Source organism: Ochotona princeps, chromosome 7 (genome assembly GCF_030435755.1).
Source record: "Ochotona princeps isolate mOchPri1 chromosome 7, mOchPri1.hap1, whole genome shotgun sequence".
Lineage (NCBI taxonomy): Eukaryota > Metazoa > Chordata > Mammalia > Lagomorpha > Ochotonidae > Ochotona > Ochotona princeps.
The window spans coordinates 26,347,074-26,374,576 of NC_080838.1; the positions used below are offsets into that span (position 1 = coordinate 26,347,074).

Here is a 27,503-nt window from a genome sequence, read left to right on the forward strand (position 1 = left end):
GCCTATCCAATAAAAGCAAATAAATCATGTATATATATATATAAAGAAAACATGTTGAAGTTCTTTTGCTACTATTAATTAACTGTCTGCAACTACATTCCACCCCAGTTGGTTAATTCAGCAAAACATTATATGAGTATTTATCTATGAACATGACTTTCCAAAGAGATTACCAAAAAAAAAGAGACATGACTCTAGCCCAGAAGACGCAGGTATGAAAATAAGGAGCCAGAATATATGTCAGACATAAACATATTCTCATGTTTTTATCATGTGTTCTATTTTTCTAATATTTGACATTAGTCTTGCTGACTCATCACTGTATAAAACTTCATGATGACAGTGAACTCTGAATATTCCTCCTGTTGTACATTTCTAATGTTCTAAGTACATGATAGTAAGCATATGAAAAACTCAGTGTTCAGTCACTTTTTCCAAACACATACAGTCTAGCATGTTAACAGTTAAGATGAAAACAGAAAAAGGTGAGGACTCATAATATTGCCATTCTCTTATGTTACCACTTTCCAGAAGTTAATATAGGTCATTTTAGTCCAACTCTGCCATTTAAAGTGCATCTACACATCCAGACTTATAGGTGTTCTGGGGACCTGCAGCCTAAGTGAAGTAACTGACTGCCAAAAACAACAGAAGAAATAAAAATCTATAGATATTTGTATTATACAGACTTGTTTCAACATAAGTAGTAATTGAAACAGAGTTAAAGCCAAATGAAAGTGGTTACCTGGTAACTTGTGTTCCAGTTACATTTTCCAACATGTCAGAGAGGGTGAGAAAAATTCCTCTTACACTTTTAAGTTTCTGAGATGCTTCCGACATTGGATAATGATAAAGAATCTCTTGCTGTTAAAAGAAACAGACATGATCAGGTTCCTCAGATTTCCTATTATTATTATTATTATTATTATTATTATTATCATGCACTGTCCAGATTCTATATTAAGCAAAGAACAACAACAAAAAAGGAATCCTTTTATCTTGAAAGGGAGATTCATTCAGACACAAGGACAGAACTATGCCTGCTGTTTGAACACACTAACTACTGATTAAAATAACGCATATGAGTTAAGTTAAAGATGCCAACTGATCAGATATAAAAATATATACAATCGCTTCTTGGCCTTTTGGCTAAGATCAAGTGTAAAAATATATACAAAACAGGATGCTGATTATTCGAAATTGTAGCTGATTTCAAACAGTATTTTTATACTTTAATTGCATTAACGATAGCTTGTAATACTAAAATTTTATTACGAAGATATTTTCACCTCTTGTGGTTACCTAACTACACTGACAACTCACAAAACATTCAGGGATTTGTAATTTAGTCACTCTCATGCTGAATTTCAAAATAAAGGTCAATAAACATATGCTTGCAATCTCACAAATGAAGAATGTGATGGGGATCAGAGTACCAGGAATCAAAGAGAATCGACAGATTACACCTCTATTGAAAGTAGGCCCCCAATGAAACTTCTAAACATACCTGGACAGCAAAATATTAAACTTTCTACCACTGTCTATGCCAACAGTGTCATGACCCACGTAAAGAGCAGAAAGCTGGAGTCAAGATTATGCCTGATGTACTATTTTACTACAAAATAAGGAGAGAGAGGAGAGGGGAGAGGAAGCCCTATGCCTACAAAATTATAAAACAAATTAAAAATGAAAAAAAAAGATAGTCTTCATCAAACATGGTGAAGTCCTTGCACGTTTAAATTCAAGACAAGACTGAAATGAAATTTACAGAATGAGTGTACAAAACTAAATCACACTAGTAAAAGCAGGAAGAAAAAAAAATCATATTGTAAAATCTATCCTAAATTGAAAGGATCTGCATACTTCCAACTAATCCAAATTGAAACTTTACTCTAAGTTAGAGAAAACATGATAACTCATAAAATACTTATCGTTTTTCTATATCCAAGAATGTTTCCCAGGCAGCAATTTTTGTGAAATAAAATAAATTTCAAGATCAGGATCTGCAATATGCTAAGAGTTTTACACCAAGAAATAAGACATTCTGCACCTAATTTCTTTGTTGTTAGTTAGGGACATCTATTGTTCTCAAGTTACAAGCAGGCAAAATAAACTGTAGAGAAACCAGAGGAGCTTCTAGCCGCACAGTTCAGTGACTACGAACATAAATATTAATGTAGCCACGTTGAAAGCCCAAACTCCTTAAATATCTTTTCCTGGCTCTTCTCTCTCTGCAGAGAATTCTAAACCTTGCTTTGGTGTCTTTCTCTGTAAGAAAATAATCACATGACACAGTGTTTCTGTCTTGGAAACTTTTATATTATGCCAAAAATAAAGAATTATAAACTTGTATCTACTAACCATTCAAAGTATGCAAAGTGCAATAGGACATGTTGGCCAAATACACACTGCCATACAACTCGAATTTTCTTACAATATTTCTAATGTAAGCACAGCAATCAAAACATTATTTCCAGAAACAAAGTCAAAGAGTGAGTACTTTCTTTTATGTTTACTTACTAATAAATGTAGACTCTGGCCAATAAATAATTTTATTGTGTTTAGCCAAAATAGCAAACACAACTTTAAAATAACCATCTATCCTTTGGCCAGTTTTCTGAAAACTTCGAGCTTATGGTTCTTACATTCTAAATCTTGTAACTTGAAGAAAACAAGCTTTTGTTAAATATGTAACTTGCACAAAACCAAACAACCTTATGACATTTCATTGTAAAACATGTACTACCATTAAAAAAGTCATTTGAGAAAGTCTCCATTCCAGTCACAAAAGCCTCACTACTAAAGACCTGGCAAGCTTGACTGTCCCTAACCAATTTAATTGGCTGTATTTTTAAGCACTTGTTAGTAGCAGGCAATTGCAGCAGCTCCTATTATATTCGTTGAAAATAAAAAGTCTCCCCTCATTACAATGTAGATACAGGGCTGGCAACAACCTATTGATCGGAGAAACATCTACACACTTTCCCATGGAAAGAAAGGGAAAGATGACAAAAGGTCTTAACAGTATTCTACTCAGAAAACACCCAGAAAAACTCAGGTTATTATTGTCCCAGGAACATACGCTTACATGTCTCTTTTGCTTTGAAGATATAAGGAATCAGTAATACACACAAGAAATTGGAACTGTTAGCTGCAGGCCTTTCTATACTCTTCAGAATAAAGAAAATTACAATAGCATGTACAAGCAAACCCCTTCTTGGCCATTTCATGTGTTTCTTATATTTTGATACATTAAATGACACAAAGAAATGTATTCTTTTCATAAAATGACTTTGGCATTGAGAATGGAGGCTGAAAGGACTTCAAAAACAAATGGGGACAGGCACTTGGCCTAACGACTTCGCTGCTGGTTCAGACACCCACAGCCCGTAAGAAAGTAGGTGGCTTTGTCAACTGGCTGTGTGGCTACTGACTCTAGCTTCCTGCTAATATAGACCCTGGGAGAATTACTTGAGATGGCTCAAATAATTGGCTCCCCGCCACCCACATGGGACACTTGAACTGTGTTCCAAACTTCCAGCTTTCACTCAAGGCCAGCTCTGGCCATTGCAGGCATTTGGAAAGTGAGCCAGCAGAAGGGAGTGCACTCCTTCTTTCCAAAAAAAAAAAAAAAAAAAAAGCAAGCACAAATAATGTAAGTCAGATCAATGTAAATCAGTTGAAAACTTAAGTTGCCATTTCTGAGGAAAGAATATGGTAGATGAGATGCTTTGAGAGACTATCATCTTGTGGAATTGGATCCATGGCTAAACTGTACTTGCTGTTTTCCAAGTGGTGAAGTTTCCAAAAGCATTCTCCCCACACTCTTCCAATCACTATGGCGCAAAGTGAGCCTCAGTTGGGAGAGGTGAGTGGTGGGCAGAAGGCCAGAGTCAGGTTGTGCCAACAGCTGAGGACTACAACAGCTTCAATCAGAACACTGCTCTTAGAAGGAATTCATGTAGTTCTCAGAAGAGCCTGGTTACTTCTCTTGAGAAGGTTGTTGTGAGAGAGCAAAACCACTCCTTTCTTGCTCTCCTCCTGGCTTCCTGTCCTTCCTGGTCCTTCTCTTGTCCTGCCGCGATGTAATGCAAACGAGGAACCCTGAGCAGAAGCTGACTCAGTGGGGCCATGTTGGACTCTCAGTGAGCTAAATACGCCTCTTTGCTTTATCCATTACTCAACCTTAGCTAATTTGTAATGGCAACGGAAAACAGTAATTTATAATAGAAACAATAATTTATATTATAAACAAGTTATAATATGTAACTTTCACACCTTTAACATATAAAATACAGTAAGTAGTCTAGGTAGTAAAATTATTACCAAATTATGGAATTATAAAAAAAGAGCTAGCACTACAATATTGATGACAACAGCACATAGGTAAACAGGCGTGTACCCTGGGCCCTGAATTGGGCAGTTATGTTGAAATAAAACAGGGTTTAACTTTAGAATCTGTTAAGAGAAATATAGCTCAAATTTACAAATAATCACTTAAAATTAGAGTTTTTAACAAGAATAACAATCACATAATCAGCCAAAAATAGGTAAGAAAAACATTATAGGCACTAGTACTGCAGTGTAGTGGGTAAAGCTGACACCTGCATCCCGTATGGAGCTAGTTTGAGCACTGGCTGCTCCACTTCTGACCCAACTCTCTGCTAATGCACCTGGGAAAGCAGCAGAAGATGGCCCCAGTACTTGGGCCTCTGTATCTATGTGAGAAACCTGGAAGAAGCTCCTGGCTCTGGCTTTGGACTGGCCCAGCTCTGGCTGCAGCAGCCATTTGGGGAGTGAACCAACATATGAGATCTCTCTCATTCCCCCTCTCTCTTTGTCTCTCCCTTTCTCTCTTCATAACTCTGCATTTCAAATAAATAAATCTTTCCAAAAAAAGAGTGAAATATTACAGAAAAAGCAATTCAAGTAAAATTTTTTAAAGATGGCAGAAAACAAATGTTTCTATAATGCATACAAAAGATTTCATTGAGCTTGTCAGAAATTAAAGGTTGTCAGATAAAATTATGTCTATAAGAGACACATTGAAAACATAAACACAGAATGACCAATAAAACCCTTTCAAAATATATGAAAAAAAATATATAGAAATAGTGGAGAAAATGAAAAATTTCCATAAACATAGGAGATTTCCATGCTTCTGTTAATTATGAATAGGCTAAGCAGACACAAAATTTGAAAAAGTCTCAAAAAATGTGTGGGGGTCAGTGTTGTGGTAGAGTAGCTAAAGCTGCTGCCTACGATGCCACTGTACCGTATGAGCACCAGTCTGTGTCCCAGCTGCTGCACTTCTGATCTAGCCCTCGGCTAATGCACCTGCGACAGTAGCTGACGGTGGCCCAAGCACTTGGGGCTCTGGTTCCTGGCTGAAGTCAGGGCTACACATGTTAGTTGTGACCATTTGGGGAATGAGCCAGCAGATGAAAGATCTCTATGTAACTTACCCTTTCAAAATAAATACGTAAATCTCAAAAAAAGAACAAGGGGGATAGCATTAGGGTGCAGTACATTAACCTACTGCTTGCAACATCATGCACCCTATTCTGACTCCCAGCTACTTTGCTTCCAATCTAGCTCCTTGTTAACGCACCTAAGAACACACCCACTAATGGCCCAAGTACTTGAGCCCTGCCATCCACATGGGAGACCTGGATGGAGTTCCAAAGTCACGGCTTCCTCCTGGCTCGTTTCTGGTTATTGTGGTCATTTGGGGAGTGAACAAGTAGATGGATGAGCTCATGCTTTCCTGCTCTGTCACTCTTTCAGATGAATAAATAAATATCTTTTAAAAATTATTAGGAAAAGCAACCTGGTTACTATAAAGAGTGCAGAATGTGGAATGTCAACATCTCTATTTACGTAGAAATTGAGCCCTTTATTTGTGTGTACTATAATTATTTTCTTAAGTATAAGTAAAAATACCCAAAACTGAATATTGTCTCAGGCAAGGGTATTCGGCAAGCATTGAGAAATTAATGAATGATAAAAAAATGTGAAACAAACAAAAATATTTGTAACCTTTAAAAAAACATAACAAAACATGAATCTGTGTCCCAAAGGCAGGAAGGCAATGGGTGCAAATGGCACACATTTCTTTGGGGGAATGACTGTGACAATGGCTACCCAACTATAAATATTTGTCAAAACTCACCAACTCGTATGTGTCACATAGTTGTACTTTATTATACACCAATGATACCTTAATAAAGCTGACCTAAATGAAATAAAATCACTGAGATTTTAGTTTCCAAGTCTGCAGATATTACAAGTATATATTCCCCTTTCTCCTTTTCCTGCTGCTTAACTGGTTCTTTCATTTTTAAAAGCACTTACAGTAGGAATCAGTCATGTCTATAATAGAGTATAAAATATGCAATTTAAAGAGTAACAATGAATCACAGTTAATTCACTTTTCTTTCTTTCTTAAATTAAAAATGCTCATTGACAGGGGCCGGAGTTGTGGCACAGTGGATGAATCACTGCCTATAATACCAGCATCCCAGTTTGAGTTTTGGCTGCTTTACTTCTGATCCAATTTTTTGCTAATGTGCCTGGGAAAGTACCAGAAGATGATCTGAGTGCCTGGGTCCGTGCCACCCACATGGGAGACCCTCCAGTTGGACTTTCTGGATCTCAGCTTCACCTCAGCTTGCCCTTGGCCATCACAGCCATTTGCAGAGCGAACCAGAGGATGGAAGCTCTCTCTCCCCCACCTCTGTCTTTCAAGTATAACAAAGATTGTAACATTTTTTAACAATGCTCTTTATTCCTTGGGAATACACCTGAGAGAGGACACCCACCTCTTCCTTAGATGCTTCCGAGTCTAGTTGAAGTGTGAGATACATAACGATATGTGGGGTATTCAGGACCTCCTGCTGTGCACCGTCAGCCGCATCTCCCCACAGAAGCTGCACTAAATCATTTGTGTTTGACTGTGCCTTTTTCTGTCTCGGCTGGTCAGTTTCCTTCTTCACAGCATATGCGTTTTCAAACGTTAGTTTCACCTGTAAAAGTGGAAAATGACTTGTTGGCTTTCCAACAAGGGAAAAGTCAGCTGCAAGTCCTGCAGACAAGGCTCTGTCCATGCACTGGTGTGTGCACAGAAGGCCCGCCAGGGAGAGTTCCTGACGGCAGAGGCCACAGGCTCGCTGCAGGTCCTGGAACAGTGAGTCACACATCCCATAATAAGTATCTGTGGCATCTGCAATGTATAATGTCCTGTCCCAAAATTCATTTGCTGAAACAAAATAACTATATTCTAAATTACTGACTACAAAAACACACACTGTGTGCAAACAAATGTTACTATGATCAAAAAGTGCAACACAGTTAACACTACATTCCAAATGCAGCAGCTGCTGACTCTGGGTGAAGATACAGAGGAATCAAGTATAACCAGAGTTAGCTGTCTTTTCAAAGGTGGTAGTAGTTCACATTTTCTTCTCTCAGACATTGTTTGTGGTCCTTTAAAGCAAAGGTCAAGGATAAAGAACGAATAGTATGCTGGGACATGGAATATCACTGAGAAGACTACCAGTTTATCAAGCTAGTTTTAATTTCATGGTCTGATGTCAGGATTGGGAAAGAGTCCAGAATGTGGCCATTTTCCAGTGGCTGAAAGCTAGCTTCCACTTCTCAATTACCTTCCGTTGAAAAAAGAGATACCTGTCTAGACACCACTTGGTCAAAGACAACTCGCTTATTTCAAGGAAGGACCAGACAATGTCTCCAAAAGAAGTTTCCGATAGTCAACACATCATCAGAAGTTACAGGAAAACAGACTACTCAAAGTTTCATGATGTCTTTAAAATATGCTAAATTTTATAAGTCAAAAAGAGTCATGCTCATCAAGAATAAAGAAGCTTAATCAATCTTGAAAGGCAGGTAACGTGAGTATAATGTAGGTTACATTCAGAGAAAATATTAAAAAAATTATTTCTAAGACATAGAAATTATCTCTTTTCTTAATAATATTACAAGTCATTTTCAACATTGAACTTACATGAATGATAAAAACTAATGACAGATAGTCATTCTTTTTAAAAATGAACTTTTTTATGACAAATATTAAGCATCTTAAAAATATCCATAGCTCCACCTATCAATTTCCTTGTTCATTCACATGATACTATAAAACACGATAAATAAACATACAAATATGAAGATAAATACAAGCATAACATCTGAAATCTTTGAATAGGCAGTTGATGAAGTGAATGGCTTGGTGCTCAGAGGATTCTTTTATCTGAGAAAAGAGAATTTAGGAATTTCTGAAAGAAAATACACGGTAGCCCTTGGTGGTATTCCCTGGAAATGTGAGAAAGTGCAAGAATTTGAGAAATTCTTGAGTATAAATTTTGTGATATGGCAGACAGAAGCTTTGAAGATTTTTTTCCCCTGACCCTGGGCTTTGAAGAGGAGCTCCGCATGCAGGTGCAGGAATGGAGGTGGGAGCGATTTGACTGGAGGGCCACAAGATGAGAGACACCTAGGCAGGCAGGCGCGACTCTGTAGAAGTGTGTGTCTGGGACAGCTGAGCAGAAAACCTGAGCAAGGCATGTCCCCAGAGGGGGAAAACGTTGTCTCAGAATGGTGAGGCCATCTTCTCCAGCTGACATTCTCATGGATGGAAAGGTCAAAAGATATGCCGTAACTCACCGAAAGTGTCAAAAGCAAACGAGCTAAAAATAAAAAATTCACCAACTTTCCTTTAGGCAGTAATAACAACCTCAAATTTAAGGCTGCTTTGCTATGCCTGGTGGAAAATGACATATGTGTTTGAAAGCTAAGTTCCATGTTATCCTTGGCAGAAGACTTGCTGCCTTCTCTATGAGGCAGGGACCTAATCTCCTCTCCATGACAAAAACCCAAACAAAAACACACATCACAGAACCCCCCATTAAAATTCTTCAAGGGACCGGTTCACTGCCATTCTCCTGATTTCAGAGCAGCTGGCACATAATGCGAAGATAATTACACTTTAGGAGGACATTTTTAAAAGCTTGCATGTTAAACAGCTGTAAATGTCAGGAAATCGGGGTAGCCTTGATGAAATGAAAAAGGGTAACAAAGAAAAACCAAACTGAGTTAAGAGATGTTTTTTAAAAAGGGGTTGACATAAATAAATATTAAAGATATCACATGTCTTATAAACAAACACTTTAATTAAGCAATCCCTAAAGTAAGTCAGTGTATATGAAACTTTTCTTATGGAGAGTTTTCTTGCCATTCTGTAGACTTTAACACAAGCCAAGGTTCATGAGCCCTCAGCTGCTCTCTCTTTCTTGTGCAATTTGACCATCCTTTCCTCCATTCCCTTTAATTGAGGACTTAAAGCACTTTCCTCAGGTTCAAGGACACTCTCTATATTCTCATCAGTTCCCAAATCACTTCCTGTTGCTTTTATTATCCCCTGCATCAATCTCTATTTTCAACTCACCCTATTTAAGAAGCAATGGCTTCTTAGCATTGGCCAAACAGACCCCAGACTCTGCTCTGGCTACCAGACTCTACAGACGGAGCCAGGGCCAGAGCTCTGCCTTCAGCGGCTGCCTCAGACTGCACTGTCCCTCCCACAACCCTGATGCTGTTCCCTGCAGGTCTCTTCCTTCTCTCTTTGGCTACCAACTGGCAGATGCTTTTAACAGTTCTTAGTCAAAAATGTGAAGCAATCATCTGGCCCAGCAAATGACTTCCCCTGAATCCTCTTCCTTGGCAGCTACACTGGCAGGCTTCTCAGCCTTCTCTCCTTCCTGCTAGAAGTACTGTTTCCTTCACTGCTCCACATCTCAAATCGCATCTATGTCTCCTCCACCACTGCAGTCAACATCTTTGCTCAGGCTTTTCTCACCTTCCTTCTGTAAATACTGCAAACCTTGCCAGCTGGTTTCCAGTCCTCCCATTTTTTCACCTTCCTGATCCAGAGTCATGTTTACCTAAAAAGCAAATCTGGTCACATCACATCCTCTACTTTAAAATGTCAACATGAGGGTAGGCATTTGACCTAGCAGTTAAGATGCCAGTTAGGATACTTACATCCCAGATGGCACTGAGTTTGATATCCATCTCTGGCTCCTGACTCCAGCTTCCTACTACTGCAAACCCTGGAAGGCAGCAGTGAGGGCTCAAGTGATGGAGTTCCTGCTGACGACAGAGGAGATGTGGATGGGACCAACTCTGGCTTTGGTAAGCACTCAGGGGGTGAACCAATAAATAGGAACTATCTCTTTCCCCTTCCTCCCTCCTTTTTTTTCTCTCTCAACTAAATAAATACTTTAAAATAAAATATAATATTGGTATAGATGGCTACCTCTAGGCTCTGACAATAATTTTATAAATTAAAAAAACTTATTATATTGTTTCCTAATTTTTCCATAAGACAAGTATTACCCTTGTGTAATAAAGAGATAGCAAAAGCTAAAACAATCAAGTATCAGTTTTTCTTTAGGCCCAAGAAAGAGGTGCTGTGGAGTCCAATACTACTGTATGATCTGCAGGCTGATCTACAGGAGGTGCTGGGAAAACAGCTCTGGCCCAAGCTGCATAAATCAGCCCTGGTCAAACACAGCTTGAGGCCAAGCTCCGTGATCAAGCCAGAGGAAAGGAGGATGTGCCACACACACAACTGTGTGTACACAGTCGTTGAATACATGAGTGGACAGAGCTGTGGCAAGGGATCAAGATCATGAAAGTTGGTCAACTAGAATGGCATTTGTACTGTCATTCTACTGTAAGGTCTAATTTGTAAAAAAAAATTCTTTTTATTTTAAATATTTCAACTCTACAAATTGCAAGGATGCAATAAGGATCACTCGTAATTTTCCCTCATCCACACTTCATCATGTTACCATGCTGCTACATTTGCATCTCTTCTCTCCAATCTTCTTCCCTGTGCTTTCCATTCTCCTCCTCTCTCCATGGACACACTACAAAATTTTTTGGCTGAACCACTGCAAAGTTATTTGAAGACATTTCCACACATCATCCATAATTGAAGGATTTATCTCATGAGAATCATGGCATCCTCCTATACAACTAAAACATAATTATCACACTTAGGAATTTTAACATTATATGCAACACTGTTATGTTCTAAAATTCAGGTCCAATTTTTTCTCAGTTGTCCTCACACTGCTGTTTCCTACAGCCACTAATATCAATCCAGGATTATTGACTATATTTCTACTGATGAAGCCACAGAAAGAGAGTGATCCCATAAGACTAGCACGGAGCTAAACACTCCCCATTGCGTGGCGACTTGGTCATCATTGCACAATGCACCACTCACATATTTATGGTGATACTGGTATAAACAAGTCTGTGCCTTATCAGTTGTGTGAAAAGTAGAACTTACACAATCTGTGTATATACGTAACACTTGATAACAAAGGACTACTATAGGTATCGACCACGCATAAACTGTACTCTTATTTTTGATATTTTACATATTTATATTTTAATAAAGTGGTATGCTGCATTAGATCCACAGCAATCTCATAATTGAGTGTTTATAATATCTCCTTACTATGTCATTTTCTCTTACGCCTGATTTAAGTCCATGCATTTTGTTATCTTGGTCTGAAGTAGTAACAGCTTATCCCAAATAGATACACCACACAATCTGGGTATACAAACCATCCAGCTTTGTCTAACTATATGCTCTATTCTCTAATACTAACAGAATGACAAAACTGCCTCATGATGCATTTCTCAGGCTATATCCTATCATTAAGTGACATGTGATTGTATTACATGTCACTTAGTCAGCAGTAGTCTAGAACAGTTCTCTGGTCTTTTTAATTTTTGTCTTTTATGAGAATAACTTTTTTTTTTAAATAAAATAACTTCAGATAATTGTTTTACAAAATGTTCAAACCTGGCTTTAAAGGAGAGGATCTGGGCTTTTGTAGCTCATAAAGGACAGTCTTTGCTTCTAGACTTCATTCAGTATTCTGAGTCTATTTCTATCAGAAATTATTTAGAAAGCAGAGATGTGCGGAGCTGAACCTAGACACAGAGACTGCCCTTGTACAGAAGGCCTCTTACTACTGATTAGGAAACTGGAACCCAGAAGAGTTGGAAACTTGTTCAGAGCAAGGTTTAATTTGACCTCCTTGTCCCTGGTGGTGTCTGTATCAGATCAAACCATCTCCTGGGTCTTCTGTTGGATGACAAGAAGCTGCTGCAGCCTTATATACATAAAAGGGTACTGTTAGGCACTTCCAGATTTAAATATTAAAAATCTCCTGTGGCGTTTTTTATAATCAAAACTCTTCTTATTGCTTGGATAACTGTTTCAAATGACACAGATGCAAACTTGGAACAGCAACTTTTTTTGGCACAAGTCCAGATCAGCTAGCTTTGGCCAAGCAAGAATAAGGGAATACACATACTAGATCTATACAGCTTGTGTGTGAACTGAAAAATCATGTTGCAGAGCCAGCTTGAGCTCCCGTTCCAGAGGTTATGAATCCTGCAACTTTGGGCAAATTGCTATATCTATTATATATATATATGTGTGTGTGTATGTATATATATATATAATAGATATATATAATATATAAATATATATAAATATTATATATTTATACTATATATAAATATATACATATATTTTTTAAGGTTTATTTCTTTTTATTTGGAAGTCAGCTTTACAGAGAGGAAGGAAGGAAAGACAGAAGGTCTTCCATCTAGTGGTTCACTCGCCACATGGCCACAATGACTAAAACGGAATGGATCCAAAGCCAGGAGCTTCTTTCAGGTTTCTCATGCAGGTACAGGATCCCAAGGTTTTGGTGCCATCCTCCACTGCTTTCCCAGGAAACCAGGCAGTATGTTATCGAATGCAGGCATTGTAAGCAGTGATATAACCACTGTGCCAAACACCCACCACTGAAATACTTGTCATTCATTCTTTCTCGCCTTTTTTTCCCCTGACAGGTGTGTACATGAATGAATTTACAAATATTGATCATATGTAAATACATTATGACTCCATCTTAATGCAATTTTCCCTTTTTAAAAACAGAAGAGATGTGGCTGAACTTGGTCAACACATCCGCAACTGACTTAAGCAAGTGGGCAAGAAGCCTGCCCCTAAGGCTAATGCACTGCTACTTTACTAGGAGGAAGCCGGCTTAGTTGATAAGATGTTGTCATCTTCACTAGGGTTTGGTGGCTAGCAACTGTCCAAGCCCCTAGTGCCCTGACTTGCCCCTCCAGGACCCTTCCACATGTAATGACAAAGGCAACATCAGCAGACCTTATTTTAGCACTGTAATTGGTAGAATTTCACACATTGCCCTGCCTCTATACCTTTATCCATTCTTAGGTATTGCTGGTCACTGGCTACCATATCCGGTTTCTTCATTTTATATTTCTTTATACATTCATGTGTACATGCAAGCATGTGTACATGTATCTGTTTAAGGGAAGGAAGTGTGGGGCCTGGAGCTATAGCTCAGTGACTGAATCTCCCAGCTGCCCCATTTCCCATCCAGTTCCACATCTGTGGCCTGAGAAAGCAGTGGAAGATGGCCCAAAGCCTTGGGACCCTGCACTGGTGTGAGAGACCTAGAAGAAGTTCTTGGCTTCTGGCTTCGGACTCGATCAGCTCTGGGCCATTGTGGCCACTTGGAAAGTAAACCAGCAGATGGAAAATTTCTCTTGTTCCTTCTGTCTGTAAACCTGCCTTTCCAATAAAAAATAAAATAAATCCTAAAAAAAAGAAAGAAGTAGGAAGAAGCAAAATCTTACTTGTTAATAAATAAGTAATTTCATCCACAGGACTTATTATTTATTATTAGTATTTCAGAATCCCAAATGAGATGCTAATAAGTCAGAGTTACAGAGGGAGAGATATCTTGCATTTGATGACTCACCCCCTGAGATGGCAACAATGGCCAAGGCTGGACAAGGCCAAAGTCAGGAGCCTGGAGCTTCTTCAAGGTTTTCCCCATGTTTGGCAGGGACCCTAACACTTGGATCATCATCCACTGCTTTTCTTTGGCCATTAGTAAGAAGCTGAATAGGAAATGGAGCAGCTAAGACAAACACCAGATAGTACCATACAGGATATCAGCACTGCAGCAGCAACTTACCTGTTGTGCCGTACTGCTGGTCCTAGAGAATTCTGCTCTTCATCCCTGACTAAAACAAAAACAACTCTGGCCTCTCACGGCAGGATGGGTCCTCCAACCTATCTAAACATACCACCTTCTTGACCCCCAGAGAAAAGTTAATCCCTGATGCTAAATGTAACGGAGTATTCATAAATAAAAAGCATAGTACTTTCAAAATACATCTAATAACCTAAAAAAATGTCATCTAGGGCCTGGTGGGGTAGCCTAGTGGCTAAAGTCCTGGCCTTGCAAGCACCGGGATCCTATATGGGCACCAGTTCTAATCTTGGAGGCCCCACTTTCCATCCAGCTCCTTGCTTGTGGCCTGGGAAAGCAGTTGAGAATGGCTCAAAGCCTTGGGACCCAGCACCAACCCCACCCATGTGGGAGACCTGGAGGAGGCTCCTGGCTCCTGGCTTCGGATGGGCTCACCTCTGGCGGCTGTGACCACTTAGAGAATAAACCAGCAGATGGAAGATCTTCCTCTCTGTCTCTCCTCTTCTCTGTAAATCTGCCTTTCCAATAAAAAGAAATATATATATATTTTAAAAAGTCATCTATATTACAAGATTTCAATGTGATTTATTAGGGAAAAATTTACTCATCTACAGTGATGAAAAAATAATTTACTAAGCAGCTAAAAAATGTTAAGGAGGAAAGTTAAATTAGAGAACGGAAAAAAGATAAAAAAAAAACACAACTGAGTAACTAGTTTTTAAAACAAACAAAATGACACTGAGAAATTTCATAAGAATAGTGATTTTAACTAAGTCAAAGAACAAAAAATTCTCTAATAGTTGAAAACGATTCTTCCAGGAACTAAACTATCATTAGTAAATATGGTGATTATAACGACAAGTTAGTAATTATATGTTTTTATTATTGCTGTGAATCAGTTTTATTTGTAGATATTTTTCTCTCATTTTAGAATATCTAAAAATGTTTTAAAAAATGCTAGTGTAGCAATGGGGCAAGTACGATGCTATAGCATTCTAATCCTCCACCTGCAGTGTCAGCATCCCATACGGGCACCAGTTCAAGCTCTGGATATTGCACCTCTTACCCAGTTCCATTCCCTGCTAATGGCCTGGGAAAGCAGCAGAGGATGGCTCAAGTTCTTGGGCCCCTACACCCATGTGAGTCACCCAGAAGAAGTCCTGGCCTTTGGCTTCAGACTGGCTCCGCTCTGGCTCTTGTGTCCCTTTGAGGAATGAACTAGCAGATGAAAGATATTCATCTCTCCCTCTCTTTGTAAAATAAATAAACTCAAGTAAAATAAACAAACTTAAAAAAAAAGTTAGCAAGAGCTAAAATTTCTTAAATATATACATCTCAATGTGACTCACCATACATAATAATCTTTGGTTAACAAGATGTATTTATTTTATGTAACATCATAAAATATAGCAAATGAATGTCCACACCTGCATGGGTCCAGGAATGCAAGACAGAACTCTCTCTATGTTTTCAGAGGTGACGTCAACATCATTCACAGCAACGAGGACATCGCCTAAAAACAGAATGAATAATGATGAAGGACAACTAGGTGACATTCTCCAAACCAAACACATCTAGAAGCCAAACATTTAAAAAGTGCCTATTCTGTCCTTCTCACAGCAGGATGGAAAATATGATAGGCGCACTCAGAGATTTGTCTAAGTTACAAATTGGTACCAAAGCTAACTCTCCAACTCTGTTGTTCTTAGCCTATAATACCACTTACCATTAGACTATGGATATAGCCAATAAGTAGTAAAGTAATGGATAGTCTCATTATTGACACAACTGGGAGAATTAACGCAAACCTGAAGGTTGAATGGAAGGTGTGTTGCAAAAACTAAGTTTGGCATTCAACAAAACTGAACCTAACCTGTTGGACCCACAATAAAAAAATTTAAGCTGAAAATTTAACTAAATCCACATGGCACATCCTAACTCAACAGCTGTGGTATTTACTGCTACTATTGATCTGTGTCTGCATGCTGCTCTTTGCTTCAAAATCCTCAACCATATCAAATTACACAGCTCATTTCATTGAAAAATGATCTCTTCCCTGGCTTTTCTCAAAATGTGCATGTTCATCAAATTTGGTAAAAAAATAAAGGATCAATGTTAAAATAAAAACATGCTTTCTGAGTATAAAGATCAAAACACCAGTTAGCTGTATTAATGGAAATCTATAACAATTATTTTTCTCATCAATCAAGCAACTAATGTTCAATAATTCATTCAAAAACATTTACCAAGCACCCACAGCGTGCCAGGCACTTTTCTCAACACTACAGAGAACTGATGAAACACACAAAAATCCCTGCCTTTAATTCTTGCAGGGAGGGAATTTCAACTAAACTTGAACTATGGTTATGCAGCGGGGTGGAGGAACCCACCATGGGGGGAGGCTGGGGGGGAGAATCCCAGATTCTATGTAATTACAACACAATGTAATTAATGAATAAATTTAATAAAAAAAAATCCCTGCCTTTAGGAGCACAATATTCTTTGGGGAGGATAACAAACACATATACTCTGAAATATGCTGGTCCACACATTCTCCTTGGGTCTCTTGTATTCCATATATCTTTAAGCTGAGAAACTAAGAATTTTTATTCCAAATATTTTTTTAATGGATGTTTGTGTAGCAAACGGCTTTGGACAACACCGATAACTTTTTCCTCTAGAGTAAAAGTCAAGCTTATTTACTGGAAGTAGGAAGACACTGTCTTACTCCGTATCTTACTGTTAGCCTTTGTTCTTTATAAAAGATGGACATTTCCTAAGTTTAAAGTTCCTCCTTCAGTGTGAACTACTTAGGGTGGGGAGCGGATGGAACACTGAGACCTTGGGTATTGCTACTCTTACCTTCTTTCCTTCCTCTGTATGCAGGGAAGAGGATAAGCACAGGGTGAGCAGGAGGTTCTTGGGCTGCCCACACACAGCTCCCCAAGGCTGGCAGTAGGTTTATAAGCACTACAGATGCTACTCATTTGAGAGGTTTCTAAGTCTCCCAGTACGTGCAAGGGCCTAAGGACTTGGGCCATCTTCTGCTGCCTTCCCAGGACAGCAGGGAGCTAGATCAGAAGTGGAGCAGCTGAGACTTGAACTGGTGCCCATATGGGATGCTGGTGATGCAGGCAAAAGTTTACCCTACTATGTCACGATGGAGTCCCCTATTGTATTCTTAAATATTCATTAAAATTAAACAATATAAATAAGTAAAGTAAAAAAACAATTTGCAAACTAAAAAAAGTTCATGGAAAATAGAATTAAAAGTACGAGTTTTAGTATAAACCTTTTGGAAATATATTTATAGTTTCTCATTTTATTTTGTATATATTGTGAAAAAATATTCTGCACCCAAACTGATCCCCATCTAACACATGCAGGTGGCTCTGAAAGCTGCCCAGAAAAGAGTCAGTTGAAGCTTCAACAAGGAACGCAGTCCTGTGGACACCTTGATCTCCGTGTAGAAGGTCCTATTTTAGAGTTCTGACTTGAAGAATTGCAGGGTGACAAATTAGCATTAAGTCACTAAATTTGTGAAAATAGACCATAGCAACAATAGAAAATAAATGAACTCACCTAACAATACAAAGCAATCTTTGCTAAGCACCAAGAAAAGTCATCGGGACCATGAATGCAAAGAAGTGGGATGAGTACACTGAATGCATTTGGAAGTCGGGGGCAAAATCCATCACGTCAGCAATGAAACTTCTGCAGTGCAGTCAGTTAAGCTGCTGCCCACATCGCCAGAATCCCATTTGGGTATAAGTTCAAGTCCCAGTTACTCCACTTCGAATCCAGCTCCTCCACTTCCAATCCTGGGAAAGCAGATGTCCCAATAGCTTGGATCCTTCACATAAGAAAGACTGTATGAAATTTCAGGCCCCTGGCTTTATCCAAGTCCAGCTGTAGCTATTGGTACATTCGGTGAGTAAACCAGCAGAAAAAGTTGCTCTCTCCCTCTCTCTGTAAACTTCGCCTTTAAAAAAAAAAACCCGAGGTTTCTGCACAAAAGGACTAGAAAATATGTATGAGACAATGGGATGAAGGTCAGATTGAAAATTCAAATTAACCATTTAAACTAAGTCAAAGGTGACTTCAAGAGAAAGAGAAACTGGTTTTTGAAACATAACTATCACACTGCCATTTTTTACATTCAGCTTTTACTAACAGTGTCTTTACTAGCAATGACTTTCATTGTTATGATTTTTTGAGAATCAATCTCAGCTTATCATTTATAATGTATGTATGGGTTCTACACTACAAAATTCAGGCCCCTACCAACCTACCATTCTATAACCTTGCTCCAACAGAGATAGCACAATACTACAACTATCATTCAAAACATTTGATTAGCAGTTTTACAAACCCTAATGACAGTGGGTAAAAAGCTTGTGCAAACTTAATATTTGCAGTTAAGAAAACAGTGTTACAGAAATGTAAAAATTGGTGACCCTAGAACTACACCTATGATTATTTTTGCAAATAATGTTTAGTCTTTACCTATGTTTATTTTTTTTAAAGATTTATTTATTTTATTACAAAGTCAGATATACAGAGAGGAGAGACAGAGAGGAAGATCTTCCCTCCGATGTTTCACTCCCCAAGTGAGCCGCAATGGCCGGTGCTGCGCCGATCCGAGCCGGGAACCTGGAACCTCTTCCAGGTCTCCCACGCGGGTGCAGGAACCCAAAGCCTTGGGCCGTCCTCGACTGCTTTCCCAGGCCACAAGCAGGGAGCTGGATGGGAAGTGGAGCTGCCAGGATTAGAACCAGCGCCCATATGGGATCCCGGGGCTTTCAAGGCGAGGACTTTAGCCGCTAGGCCACGCCGCCGGGCCCTTTACCTATGTTTATACAAACAAGGTTTATAGTGGTTTTTATTTTAGCTTAAAAATATTTATTTAAAAAGCAGAGTGACAGAGAGAGGGGGAAAAACATGAGAGGGAGGGAAGGAAAGTGAGAAAGAGAGAGAGATTTTCCATGTGTTGGTTCACTTCCCAGATGCCCTGGTCAAAGCCAGGAGCCTGTTTATCCATTACCCACATGGGTGAAAAGATCTAAGAATCTAGGGCTGTGGTCTGTGGCCTCCTAGGTGTATCAGGAGGAAATTAGCCTGGAAGCGCGCAGTGGCCAGGACTTAAATCAGGTCCTTACACAGAGTGCAGCTTCCCAAATGGGAACTTATCTTGTTGTACCACAACACTGGCATCAGAATTTTAACTGTTAAACCTCTCAAAAAAAAAAAAGATTTTTATGTTGTTGCATAGTTTTTAGAATTATAATTTTAATAACCGAATAACATCCCAAATGTATTAAATTATAATACAAATAACCATGCCTTGTTTGACATTTTTATGCTTTTTAATTAAAAAATTATTTTAAAATGTTTCAATAAATGTTTTTTCATGCACAGTTTTTCCCCTCTTTCAATCTGGGTCAGCAAATTTTTCTGTTACAAACAGGAAAGAAAATAATTCAGGCTCTGTGGGCCATATGGTCTGTGTTGCAACTACATTGCTCTGCTGTTGTAGCTTGAAGGCAGCCATAGACAATAAATAAATGAATGCAGCTATGCTCCCATAAAATTTTATTTATGGACACTGGCATTTGGGCTTCATACACTTTTGCATGTCATAAGTTATTGTTTTTGTAAAAAAAAAGTTTAACCATTCTTTACAAAACCAGGTGATGGATCTGAGCTGACCTTCTGACTACGATTTGCTGATCTGTTTTAGATTACATTTAGGAGTGATGTTTGACACGTGAATTGACTGGGTTAAGGAGTACATGTTGTAGATTGTTGTAGATTGATACTTATCTTCAAATTACATTTTGAAAAGATTAAGACTTCCCCCCTCACCTTTTTTTTTGCTTCAAGGAGAGATAAATCCTTTGGCCCTTTTCCCCACCTACTGAAGTGAGCAATGTGGCAGGTGAGAGAGTCCAGCAATGGAGTCAGAACGCATGGGTCCCAGCTTTATCACTGACTGGCCATCTGGTATTGTGTAAGTCATGTCACCCCTTTGACTCTCATCTGGAGAAGGAAGTAATTGCATCAGCAGCTCTGGAAAAGCCGAAAGAGACCAAAATTCTGTCTTTCCAATGTACTCACCACTTCAGTTTCTTTCCTCTACTAGTAGGTCCAGGTATGGCAGGTAAAAACAAATGAAGTGGGAGAGACAGAGTAGAGCTAGTTTCCCCCAAGAAAAACAAAGTGTATCCGACAAGGAAAATAAAAATGTATATGTACCAAAATGAAAAACATCAGGGAATAAAAATATCCACGAGGTACTCAAATCTATCTTTATAGAAAAGCACTTCAAATATCTTAACTAGCAACAATCAAAATAGCCATCAAATATGGAATGAAAGAGTATTGTGTATGCGTACAACAAAGGCATTGCTCGTGGACATAAACATACGCTAAAACTAAGAGAAACAGCATAACACACACCACTAATTTGCATTTACGTAAAATTCCAGATCATGCAAATTCAACTCAGTTAACTGAAGACTTCTAACTTCTAGAAGATATTTGATGTGGTAACCATCTATGAGGTGACAGGGTCACTAGGTACCAAAAAAAATTGGATCTCTTCATTTGGATGGTAGTTACAGCTACATTCCTACAACCATATCATTCGGAAAGAGGTCAACACTATGGTGCCAGCATCCCATATGGGCACTGGTTGAAATTCCAACTGCTCCACTTCCCATCCAGCTCCCTGCTAATGTGCCTAGGAAAGCACCAGTAGATGACTCAAGTCCTTGGGCCCTTGCATCCTCCTGGGAGACTGATAAGCTGCTGTCCCCTGGCTTCAGATAGGCTTAGCTCCAGCCATTGCAGCCACGTGGGGAGTTAACCAGTGATGGAAGATTTCTCTGTCTCTCCTTCTCTTTCTGTAAATCTGCCTTTCAAATAAAAATAAATCTTAAAGACAAATCATTCTGAACACTTAAGATGTGTACACTTAAGTACACTTCTCTACATTTAAGATTTGTATACCTTATCTTCCAATTAAAAACACCTTTAAAAAGTAAGTAAAAACCTTAAGAGAGAGCTGAACAACCTAGTGTATTATTCAAAGCCAATCAGTGACCAGAAGTAAGAGTAGAAAGTACACAAGAGCATAAAGTAAAATTTTTGGTTTTTTCTTCAATCGGAAATAACTTGCAGGAGTTCAAACCACAAACAGGTGATTTCTCTCCCCCTCCATCCCGTCTCTTTCAATTCCTGAAAAAAAAATTTTTTTTCAGCTAAAATGACCAAGAATGAGTCATCTTGGAGGGGGAAAAAAGCCATCAATGTGAAACACAGCTTCATAGATACAGTTATTGGGGGTATTTCCTTTGATGTGGTCTGAGGATGGGGGGCAGTTACAGGTAGTTGAGGAGCTCTCAGTTGACTGTCAAACTCTAGGAAAAACTCCGAAGTAAAAATTTAAAGAAGTAAGGAGGCAAACTTTTGACAGTGGGAATTGCAAAAATGGTGCAAAAGCCCCCAGAACGATTAGAATACAGTCCTGCTGTTTTGAAAAGAAAGGAATCCCTCCACTGTAGAGTGGAGGCCCATTCTGCAGGTCCACAAAGCCAAAGCTGTCCCTTGGAAATGCATTACAGGACAAACCTTTCACGATTCTCTTGTCCTTATGGCTATCTTACTGTTCAGCCACTGACCACAGATGCAATGAAACAAAATTATAAAAGAGACTAGCAGAAAAATAATGAATGTACCTTACAGATAGTCCATTCTTCACATCTAAAATATATTTATTTTTTGCCACTATATAACATAATCATAGAAAATTTGAAAAAGTAATGAAAACAATCATCAGCAATGCCCTCATGCTTTCTCAATACTAATAGCATACTGGCTTATTGACTGCTTTTTTTTTAAGGTTTATTAAGGAGTCTTTATTAACCAAGCTTGGTGATAAAAGAGCATACTAGAAATAGCAAAACATAGTCCATATGGCAACCCAACCAATCATAATCCAACAAAACATAATCCAAAGGGGAACAAATGGTCATTACCCTTAAGTCCATCTGTTAAGCTGCAGACCTATACCCCAGCATCCCCAACAATATAAGTTATCCTAAGAGACATGCAACGAATAACCTGGGCACACTTGCAAAGCTGCGGACATTCACCCCTCTCCTGGAACTCCTGACAGCACACAAACCAGAAATAACATTGCTATCTTCATTGTCCCATCTAAGCAGTACACAGGGACATACTCAGGGGATTATCTGTCCTGGGGAGGCCAGAGGCCAGAGAAACGGAAGCATAGGGCCAGATCAAGAGCTTATTGACTTTCACTTTAAATGTTTCCCCTCTATATATTCTTCTTACAGTTTACTTAAAACCATTGAATACATGTTTTTTTTGAGAACTCAGTATGAGCCAAGCATGTTGTTATGTACCAAGAATAAAAAGAAAATAATTTCATTCTGACAAGTTTTTTTCCACAATAAAGCTGAAATCATGAGCCTTGTTTTTCCTTTATTGCTATTAAATACACATGCAGAAAAGTACGCAAGTTTCAGGAACACAGTACCAAAAAAGCTCATAAAGTTTAAAAAAAATCCATGTAACCACAGTCTCATTGAAAAGCAGCATCCCAGACGGGGCAGGCCCACTAGGGCACCTGTAGCTCCCTGGACTGGAGTGGCAATGGGAGTCCCGGCTGTCCTGATTGCATCCCAGGTTTGTGCTCCTGCACTGGGCAAAGGCAGCAAGAGGACCTGAGGTTTTAACCCCTGCTGTACTAGGAGACCTAGATGGAGTTCCTGGCTCCTGGCTTTGTCCTGGCCCAGATTCACAGTTTTAGGCAGTTGAGGAATGTACAAGCAGAAGGAACATCTCTCTTTCTGACTCTGTAACTCTTTCGATTAATTAAATAAAAACTTAACCTGAAAAAGTAGCATCCTACAATTCTGCCTGTACTTCCTCCTGATTGAAACTCCTATGCTTCCTAGAGGTAGAAACTATTCCTACTTGCAACACCTTAATTTTGCCCATTTGTGCCTGATAAATGCTAAACATTAATGGGCATGAGATCAGCCATTCAATCATACACTTGACTTAGCTCACTTGGCTGTTGCTGATTTTGGCTGCTGAAAGTGAGAATATCAGGCTATTGACCATCAGTCAGCAGTCCACATATATGACTTTTGGCTCAATGCACCAAATCCACCCATGAACAGGGACTTAAAAGCAGATATAAAGTGTGACTAACGGAGAACCCCACAGAAAGAGTAGGCAAGGACAGCAGCTGAGCCAATCTGAAGCCAGGAGCCTCTTCCAGGTCTCCCACATGGGCACAGGGTCCCAAGCTTTGGGCCGTCCTCGACTGCTTTCCCAGGCCACAAGCAGGGAGCTGGATGGGAAGCGGGGCTGCCAGGATTAGAACTGGCACCCATATGGGATCCCGGCGCGTTCAAGGCAAGGACTTCAGCCACTAGGCTATCGCGCTGAGCCCCTAGCAGTGTTATTTTCAAAAAAGCACTTGTCAGGTCAAGTTCAGGCTGGAACCATAGCAGTCAGCAAAGAGTTCTTACAGATGGACCTGTATGCGCTACTAGGCATTGAGAAGGCTATGGACAAAGAGGTGAAGAAGCTTACCAGCAGAAGGCTCTCTCCTGCTACCCACACAAAAATCCAGATAATTCTGATGCAGCTCAATTCTTCCACCAGCTCTTCCATGCCTTGGAAGTACTGACTAATGCCGCAGCCAGGGCTGCCTACGACAAGGTCAGGACAGCCAGGAAATAGGCAGCCAAGAGGAACCAGAAGCTTGACGAGAAAAGAAAGAAAATGAAGCGCAACCTAGAGGCACGGGAGCGGCTGGCACAGGAAGAGGATGCCAAGTGCCACAGCACCAGGATGCTCGAGCAACAGATTGAATGCTCGAGACTGAAGGCTGCTGGCAGCTGCAACAGCAGCAGATGCTGATCAAGGGGCGGCAGCAGAGGCTGAGAAGAGAGCCCGAAGATGCTGAAGCCCAAGGAGCCCCCAAACTCATGCTGAAGTGCAAGTGCAAGAAGAACGAGTCCCGTGGCGGCTACTCCAGAGATGTCCTCCTGCAGCTTATGCAGAAGTACGGTGAGGTTCTCAACTTGGTGCTTTCCAGTAAGAGGCCAGGCCTGGCTGTGGTGGAGCTGACGGTCAAGGCCATGGAGCTGGCTGTGCAGAAAGAAGTGGGTCTGGTTGATAACTCACTTAAGATCTCCTGGTTGGAGGGACAGCCCCAGCGTGCCATGGGCCCTGACCACCCACCCAGGACTGCCGAAGGGCTTGGTGCTGTCAGATAGGGATTAGGAGACCTGGCCAATATGTACATGCATCAGGCTGCAGAGTGGTAGCAACCGATTGCCCAGATGCAGTGGGAGGACACAGAAGGCCCACCCTCATAGCCTTCACCCAGGATCCCCAACACACAGCCTTTTCCAGAAGTTCCTGCAATAAACTTCTGTTTGTTAATAATAATGATAATAATAAAAGGCACTTGCTGACTTCTAACAGAAAAGACACGTTCTTTGAGAATACAAGTTTAGCTTAGTTTTTTGATCTGTTGCTGCCATTAACATAAGACTTCAGAGACCAAAGCCTTTGGGGGCATCCAAACTAATATCCAGATGACAGCATGCTGCTTACAGATCCAGTGGGAAATGCATAAACTGACATAGCTCCAGAGACAGAACAGACCTACCCAAAGGCCCCAAGCTCATGACGAAGCCTGCCTGTCACCACACCTCGCTCCTAACCAAGCCCCTACCACCATGGGCTCCAAGTCCATGGTCTACAGCAAACAGGACCATGTGAAAAGTGTTGCTGGTCAATGCCTCTTTCACTCTCAACGAAGGTGCAAGACTGCACCTTACTTTGCAAGTCAGAAAGTTTTCAAGAAAGAAAGCATCAAAAGAAAATATAAATACCAAGCCACAGGAAGACTCCTGACTCTCCAGGCCTCTGTGGCACTTATTATCAGTCATGTGAACTCCAGCAGCTCTAGGGCCTGGGTGCCCCTATCTCACTGTGCTTTTCATTTGTATTTCTCCTACAATTACTGAGGTTCCATAGTTTCTGGGTCATTTGGGCATCCTCTTTTGAAAAGTATCTACCTGTTTGAGTTTCTTATTCATTATTTAACTGGGCTGTCTATATTTCTGTTACTGATTTGCAGTTCTTTTTCTAAAAGCCTACTGTAAGTTATAAGAGGTTTGCTTTTTTAACTCTAACAGTAACTTTTGATGAAAATTCAAGTTAATTTTAAGTATAACTTTTCAATTTTTATTTTATGAGTCAGATCTTGCACTACTCTCTCACACCTTCCAGAAATGTTATTTCTTTTTCCTTTTTAGATTTACTTATTTTCATTAGAAAGGCAGATTTACAGAGAGAAGGAGAGATAGAACAATCTTCTATCCTCTGCTTCAATCCCCAAATGGCCAGAATTGCTAGAGCTGACTGATTCGAAGCCAGGAGCTGGGAACTTCTTCTGGGTCTCCCACATGGGTGCAGGGTCCCAAGGCGTTGGGTTGTCCTCAACTGCTTTCCCAGACCACAAGCAGGGAGCTGGATGGGAAGTGGGGCAGCTGCAACATGAACAGGTGCTCATAAGGGATGTAGCACTTGGAGGTGGAGGATTAGCTAGTTGATCCACTGTACCAACTCCAAAATATCATTATATCATCTTTCATATTTGGAGAAAATAAATGTTTATGTCTGGTGTGAAACAGGACCCAATTTTATTTTCTTCTTTTCTCACATGGACACTTTCTCAGCATCTCCACAGTTTATAAATATTCTGCTCACTTGCGGCAGAACGAGTTTGGTAGGGGTTTGGACCTTGCGGTTGGGGGCAAAAGCAGCTCCTGACAGTGTGGTGGCTGTGGAGGGTGCCCCTGCTGAGCCGAACCCAATGCTAGGGACTCAGGCCAAAGCCACTGCCAAAAGGCAGTGACTGAGTCCTTGGCTTTGGGTGGTCAGCGCACCAAATGGTGCAGGCTCTGTCTGCTGGCCACCCTGCAGCGAACTCTGGGGTTTTACGATATGTAATTGCTGCCTAGGGACACCCATGAATAAGGACAGTGTTAGGGTACATAAGAGATGAATTCTAGGTGATTCCCAGTAACGGGGCCACAGAACCTTCTGGTAAGCATGGGTACTGAGACCTGGTACCCATGGTACTGGTGGTTTGGAGGGGAGACTGTAAGATCTATTTGGGAAGACTGATTCGCCAGCCCAAATGGGAATCCTGAGATGGGCTGTTAGCACAGAGCATCACTGACTGCCACATACCAGTCCACACAAAAGCTATGGCTGGGGTCCTGTCTGGTAGGCTAGGTGCAAATACCTGACTGGGTGGTGGAATAGTGGACTGGTCACACTTGGCAGGTCAAGACACTAACCAGGACACGAGAGAACCATGTCCGGGGGATAGATTCTGTGGGGGAAGTGTGGGCCAAACCCTGTGGAAGTACAAGTCCTGCAGGTTAGCTCACGAGTTGGGGTGGTGATGGGCTGAGCAAGGTGTGACCATGACACCTGCCATCACTTACAGGTAAAGGAACTGATGGTAATCTGGGCAGGTCAAGGCAGCACCACCCAAAGGTGCATCCTAAAATAGGATGTGGGGTAGGCTGGGCAGGGCAACTGGAAGGGTGGACTGGGCAGGGCAATGCAAACCCCAACTCACAAGAAAGAACAGAAGTCAGAATGGAGCACAGGTCATGCCGAACTAGGCTCTTACACTGACTGGTCTGCATGAACCAGGGATACTAGGCCACAGTATCGAAGGCAAAGGTTGAGACAGGTGGAATTCTTAGCCAATTGGGTCATAGCAACACTGGGATGTGCATAATCTAGGGCTGGGAATAGACTCGGTTGGGGAGCTTTGAGAATACATCCTTACTGGGTTGAGGTTTCCACAGGAGAGTGTGGAGGCTGCATTCTGGTCTGGATATGGCTGGAATCTTCCTTGGCACAATTGTGAACTGCAGCTGCGCGCACTGAGTCAGGCTAGATACCAGCACCATCTGGTGCTCTGGAGAACCTGGGTAGATGTAGGATGGACTAGGCTGGGTCTCTATCCCTACTGAGCCATGTGAGAGCAGTGTCTGGGTATAGATAAGCCTTGGCTGGGAATGGATTGAAGTCCAGCAAGGAGGGCTGACCCATGGAACCACCAGTATGCGCAAGACCTCGCATAGTGAGAGGTTCTGATGGAGAAGCTTGGGATACAGTCCCTACAGGTGAGCGCAAAAACCACAATAGACAGCAACCCAGACCAGGCCAGAGGAAGACACCCACCGGCATACAGTTGGCATAGGTCGGGGGCAGACCAGGCTGAACCCA

The 27,503-nt window shown here is 40.5% G+C and overlaps 1 protein-coding gene and 2 pseudogenes across 5 annotated transcripts in view; 2 read left to right on the plus strand and 1 right to left on the minus strand.

Annotated features, from left to right (window-relative positions):
- Positions 1-27,503, minus strand: part of INTU (inturned planar cell polarity protein) — a 95,443-nt gene that overhangs the window by 39,600 nt on the left and 28,340 nt on the right. For 3 of the 5 annotated variants that reach the window (XM_058666872.1, XM_058666874.1, XM_058666873.1), the window contains exons 3-6: positions 15,566-15,651; positions 10,057-10,161; positions 6,822-7,025; positions 746-864 (exon numbers count right to left, since the gene is read on the minus strand). In XM_058666872.1, the coding sequence (XP_058522855.1) occupies positions 746-864; positions 6,822-7,025; positions 10,057-10,161; positions 15,566-15,651 (514 nt within the window). The remainder of the gene's footprint in view (positions 1-745; positions 865-6,821; positions 7,026-10,056; positions 10,162-15,565; positions 15,652-27,503) is intronic. The other 2 variants (XM_058666875.1, XM_058666876.1) reach the window with 1 other exon arrangement.
- LOC118759095 (U2 spliceosomal RNA) lies at positions 1,130-1,291 on the plus strand (annotated as a pseudogene).
- LOC105942004 (dnaJ homolog subfamily C member 17-like) lies at positions 17,772-24,559 on the plus strand (annotated as a pseudogene).